General features: G+C 37.2%; 1 protein-coding gene across 1 annotated transcript; it reads left to right on the forward strand.

Annotated features, from left to right (window-relative positions):
* The first annotated feature begins 2,852 nt into the window (after nt 1-2,852).
* LOC113830935 (zinc finger protein 615-like) lies at nt 2,853-5,478 on the forward strand. The gene is made up of 4 exons (XM_035449137.1): nt 2,853-2,941; nt 4,249-4,458; nt 4,542-5,176; nt 5,261-5,478. Exons 1-4 carry the CDS (start codon nt 2,853-2,855, stop codon nt 5,476-5,478), a joined length of 1,152 nt encoding a protein of 383 aa, XP_035305028.1.
* The last annotated feature ends 804 nt before the right edge of the window (nt 5,479-6,282 follow it).

Raw genomic sequence — 6,282 nt, forward strand, 5'->3', positions numbered from 1 at the left:
TGGGGTCAGGCTTTGAGAGTTTACAGCCTCAATCACTTTCAGCTGCCTTTCTCTGTTTCTAGCTTGTGTTTGAGGGTGTTAACTCTTAGTGTCCCGCTCTTGCCTTTATGCTTTGTTGCATGATAAATAAAAGTTTCAGAGACAGATATTGGGGTTCAAACTTCAAGCTGAAGATAAGAAAAGCAAAGTAGCTGGTCACTAGTTTTTACCTCTAGATCAGGCTGAAAGATGATCCAGGCTCCACCAAACCTCAGACTGCAATCCCAGACTGCTATACCGTCCTCAGTATGGCTGGAGAATCCTGTGACTCAATTTCTTCCTATCTTCAATGTGGCTGGAGAATGAATGCCAGCTCTGGCATTCTGTTCCTGTCTTAAATACCTTTTGGGATTAAACCTGTGTGATTCTAAGTGCTAGGATCGTCTTTGTGTCAGCTGTTTCCCTTTAGGACTGGATCAATTTCATGTAGATCAGTGTGGCCTTGAACCAACAGAGATCCATCTCCCTCTTAATCCTGAGTCCTGGGCTTAAAGGTGTGTGCCTGGACTATGTCTTGTGGCTGGCTTTGCTTTGTGAATCCTCGGGAAGAATAAATCTTAATTTGTGTCACCACAATGCTTATTGCTAGCTGCCATGCTTTCCTGCCATGTGGACTCTTATGCCTCTCAGCATTAATCCTAAATAAACTTCCTTCTTATAAATTGTTTCTTGCCGTGGGATTTTACCAGAGCAACAGAAAAGGCACCAATAGACCCTCTTGCTAGCTCTTTTTCAGCTGAGACTCTACTATTCTTTCTTCTTCTCTGTTCTATTAACTCTTAAGAATCTCCTCTATTTTCTCTTTATTCTCCCAATGAGCTTCTTCCTGTTCTCTGGAAAACCTTCCAAGTTGACATCTTCCTTAAAGTCCAATTTATAATTTTTTTCCTGCATTTTATGCATTGTTTTGGCAACTGGTTCATAACTTCTATTTTTTTTATATAAGGAATGAGAATCATACTTTCACCAAGAAAAATACTTTTGATTAGCTCTGTTTTATTAATGTCTCTTGACATGAGGAGATCTCACTATGTTTCCAGGCTGGTCTTGGGACTTAGGGGATATTCCCACCTCAGTCCTGAGAGTCCTTGTATTTGCTGAGTGTTTCACCCAGTGATGATCTTGACGAGATACTTACAGACTACCATGCTGATTAAGCCAGTTAACTGTTTTAAGTCCTTTTCATGGATGGTCAGACCAAGAGTCTCTAAAAAGTCCCCAAATTCAGGGATACAGATGTTTTAAAGGCAAACAAATAATATGTCAAAATTAGATGAGGGTCATAGTAATCTTGAAATATCCATTCCTGGCAGAGCATAGTAGTTGGTTTAGACATAACTTGTGGGTTATTTTGGCTAATATATCAGAACCAAGGTCAAAGCAATGCAAATTTCAGATGTGTTGTAAAGTTAAGTGACTATTGTAGGGAAGGATCTAAAATACTGCGAACTATGTAAGAAAACACAAAATGGAATCAGAACAGAGTGGCATTACCTTAGTCATTTCACAAACCTGATTTGATTATCGCCATTTAACTCATCTGTTCTCAAATTACCTTGAATGTACCTTATATGCTGAGCTCTCTTCTTTTAATTTTTTATGTATTTGTTTCTTTGTTTTTTGCCAAGGTCCCCATTTAGTTCAGGCTGGCCTCAAACTTAGTTTTATTGAGCCAGCCCCCTCCATGCAGGGATTACAGGGGTGCATCACCATAATCTGTTCTGAGCTCACTTTTTATAGTTCTCCACATTTTTCTTTTAGTTACAGAAGATTAATAACTTTTTGCATTTCTAGACCAAAGCAGTTCAGAACTTACACTTCTGCTAAAATTTACTTTCTTCTTAGTTTTGCTGTCAACAATTTTTATGGTTCATGTTTAATGCTGCTACACTCTTCATGTTTGTAATATTTTTCCTTTCTTGTTTTGCAAATCAATTTTCTTTTCACTACATTGTTTACCTACAGTCCATATGACTTATGAGTCACTCATTTAAAACCTACAGTTCATTTGACTGTTTTTAATATGATCAGCTACTTACATAATTATCATTTACTAATTGTATATAATTGTGAAACAGTTTTCAATATACAAATACATATTTTGAAAGAACTTAATTTAAAATGTGTTTTATTTTCTGTGTATGAGTGTTTTGCCTGCATGTATGTATCTGCACCATGTAATTATCTGGTGCCCACAAGACATGAAATGAATTTACAGGTGGTGCTTAGCTGCCCTGTGGGTGCTGAGAGCTGATCCCAGGTCCTCTGCAAATGGTTCCAGTATTCTTAACCATGGAGAGAACTTTCCAGCCCCTCTTTCTTTCCTTTTGATTCTATGATTAATGTAAGTTTCTTCAGTTGCAGTTTCAGGTGATTCAGTGGTAGAATATAGAAGTACACTCTTTTCCAATTGTATTCCAGTGACACCTTTTCCCAAGTAATTGTATTCCCTGTCATGAGATTGTTGTCTCTTTATCAGTGACATCTGTAGTATGACATTATCTTTTTCACAAAGGTCTTTTAGATTTTTCTCACACAGGTCACCGTGTTCCATAAGCATCATTGCCTCAATATGTTACCTTAAAACTTGGCTTTTAATGATATATTTAAACAACACAATGCACAAAAGAAAAAAATAATCCAAATGGATACTCTTTACATTGCCTACAAAAATAAATGTATGACTAATATCTCATGCTAAAATATACTATGAAATTACAGCATCAGAAACAATAGGTTTGGGATTTGTTGGGATATCTTTAGGGTGGGAATGGATCCTTGATTTGGTGCCTCTCAGTAAGTTGACAGTTGAAATGGGTAGCTCCACTGTGTGGCACAAAGCCATGTCTGGCTGGAGTATAGTAAGCAAAAGAAAAGTGACTATTGATACGGGTAGTCTAAGGTAATATCCAGAAAGCCAGGGTCATGGGTTGCATATTCAAGGCCTGATATTATTCCAAGTAAATTTTGAAAGAGATGAGGAGTTTACACTTAGAGGAACGGTATATCACTATTTTTTAAAATGATTTTTTCCTGTTTCTTTAGCCTCGTGTTTTTAATGAAAATGTATTTATTATGGTATGCGAGCATTTGTTCCTGCATAGGCACATGTGGACATTCTAAAACAATTTTCTACTGTGGGGCAGAGGAGGAAACACTTATATTCATGGTTACAATCTGTGGCAGCAAAATGGTACAAATTAAAATCATTATGAATAAAACCAAGGTAGACCCATGCTGTCCTGTCAATCACAGAGCACTTGCTTAGGATGTATAAGGCCTTGTCTAGGTTAGTTTCTCAGTACTGTAAGGAGTAGTCGAAAGTTAAAAAAAAACTATATAGAAAATAGTTGATCTTTTTACATTGCTTTTTAAAATAGAGCAATATTTTTATCTTCCTATGTATTTTAATATTTTTTACCAATGTGAAAAAGATAAATAACCAGCCCCACACAAACACAGTTTTTTCTGTTAATAAATAGTTGTCATTAAAGAGCCTCTTATGAAGATTTTTTTAAATTTGTATATATGCATGTGTCTGTTTGTATGTCTTTTGTGTCTATATGTGGGTATATGATCATGACTGCTGGTCCACAAATAGGCCAGAAGATGGTATCTGTTCCTCTGACGCTGCAATTAAAGATGGTTGTGAGACTCTTTACATGGATGCTTGGTATTGAACTCAGATTTTCTGGAAGAGCTGTGTGTCCTTTCAAACCTCTAAGCCATCTCTCCAGCTTACCAACCCATTTCTTAACAATCTTATTGTAAGGAAAGATGGTGAAATTATTTACTATTCTGTTCTCTTCTAGAAATCAGAGAAATTGTTGAGCATCTGCAACATCACTTGAAAGATAGAATTATTCGCATGAGCATTGAACAATGCTACAAACATAGAAAGTTCAGAAATGTTTTTAATCAGAGCAAAGACCACTCACCATTAAAACAAAATCCCAGTGTGTTTGACTTCTGTGAAAAATCTTTGAACTCAGATTTAAGTTTTGAAAATCAGAGCAGAAACTGTGATATAAAGAACTCTGCTGAGCTGAGTGGCAGTGGTCAATCCCTTCATGAGCATCAGAAAACTCTTATGTGAGAGAAGCATTATACATGTACTGAATGTGAAAAAGCTTTCACTAGAAAGTATCTACTCATTTATCATCAACGAACTCACACAGGAGAGAAACCACATGGATGTGCTGTATGAAGGAAAGCTTTCTCTACAAAGTCTAGTCTCACTGCCCATCAGGAAATTCATATGGGAGACAAACCTTACATTTGTAGTGAATGTGGAAAAGGCTTTATTGAGAAGAGGCGTCTTGTTGGACATCATAGAACTCATACCGGTGAGAAACCCTTCATATGCAGTAAGTGTGGGAAAGGTTTCACATTAAAAGATAGTCTGATCACACATCAGCAGATACATTCTGAAGAGAAACCATTTGTATGCACTTATTGCCAAAAAAAGTTTGTCATGAAGAGTGATCTAATTGCACATCAGCGACTCACACTGGGGAGAAACCTTACACATGCAGTGAGTGTGGAAAAAGCTTTTCCTTGAAAAGTCACCTGGTCATCCATCATCGAATTCACACAGGAGAAAAACCTTATGTATGCAATGAATGTGGAAAAGGCTTTCCGACAAAGGTACAACTTATAATACATCAACAAACTCATACTGGAGATAAACCATACACATGCCATGACTGTGGAAAAGGCTCTGCCTTAAAGAACCGCCTCATTGTACATCAGCGAACTCACACAGGAGAGAAACCATATGTATGCAACGAATGTGGAAAAGGATTTCTGACAAAGACACGGCTGATAATACATCAACGGACTCATACGGGAGCAAAACCTTATAAATGCAACAGATGTGGGAAGGGCTTTCCTGAGAAGAGTCAACTCAACGTGCATCAACGTACTCACACAGGAGAGAAACCCTATGTATGCAGTCAATGTGGTAAAGGCTTAAGTGAGAAAAAGATGCTCATTGCACATCAGCGAGCTCATAATGGGGAAAAGCCGTATCTATGCAATGAGTGTGGGAATGGCTTCATGATGAAAAGTACACTAAGTATACACCAGCAAACTCATATTGGGGAGAAGCCATACAAATGTAACGAGTGCAGTAAAGTCTTTGAGAAAAAGACCCGGCTTATGGTACATCAGAGATCTCACTCAGGAAAGACCTCCTTTGCGTGTTCCGAATGTGGAAAATGCTTCTTGCACAAAAATGATCTGATTACCCATCAGCGAATTCACACAGGAGAAAAACCATATGAGTGCAATGAGTGCGGAAAAGCCTTCACTACAAAGTCTTGGCTCAATGTTCATCAAAGAACACATACAGGAGAGAGGCCTTATGGATGTTGTGATTGTGAGAAAGCCTTTACACACTTATCAACCCTTGTTAAGCACAAGAGAATTCATTGTTAGTCAACAGGCCCCTTGTCACATGCACTTCAGTATTAGTATCAGCAAAGAATATCAATACCTTGGGAATTTATATTGGCTGCTTTAGAAATAAATTATATTTTAAGTCAGAGGACTAGTGAAATGACTGATGTAATTAGTATCAAGGGATGTTTTCACAACATTGTAATCTTAGAAAGTATATGGTGAAAACATTTCCATGAATGTGACAGGCTAACCAAGTCTTTAGTAGTGAGAAAGGCATTGTCATGTGATCATAGATTTGAAGCAACTACCAATTAACAAAAAATCTAGTTTTGAGAAAGTATTACCTTGCAAATTAATTCCTCAATTGATTTAGACCTCAGACTAATTCAATACTTTCCTCTATCAGGGCTTGAAGTAATATATTGCTTCATCTTTTATCAGAAAATCTGTAAGCACTTAGGACCACTGGAAGATATAGCATAGTGGTAAACATTTAGCCAGTGTGTAGGAAGTCCAAAATTCAATCCCTGGTAGCTGAAACAATAAGAAACAGATCTTCTATGAACATATTTAATGTGGATGACATAGCAAGGTGTTGGAGATACTAATGAATAAAGGAAGGCTTGAGAAAAATGACAAATAGTTTAGGAGGTAAAGGGACAGAAAGGTGGCTTAATGTTTAAGAGCACTTGCTACTCTTCCAGTGAATCCAATTTGAGTTCCAGCACCCCCATCAGGAAGCTAATAGCTTATATTAGTATATTTTTCTCAGTATCCCAGTCTGTACTTAAAATAGTGGACTGTCAGAGTTTGGAATATCTATTTTTATGATATTCTGGC

The sequence above is a fragment of the Cricetulus griseus genome, chromosome 9 (genome assembly GCF_003668045.3).
Source record: "Cricetulus griseus strain 17A/GY chromosome 9, alternate assembly CriGri-PICRH-1.0, whole genome shotgun sequence".
NCBI classification, from domain to species: Eukaryota; Metazoa; Chordata; class Mammalia; order Rodentia; family Cricetidae; genus Cricetulus; species Cricetulus griseus.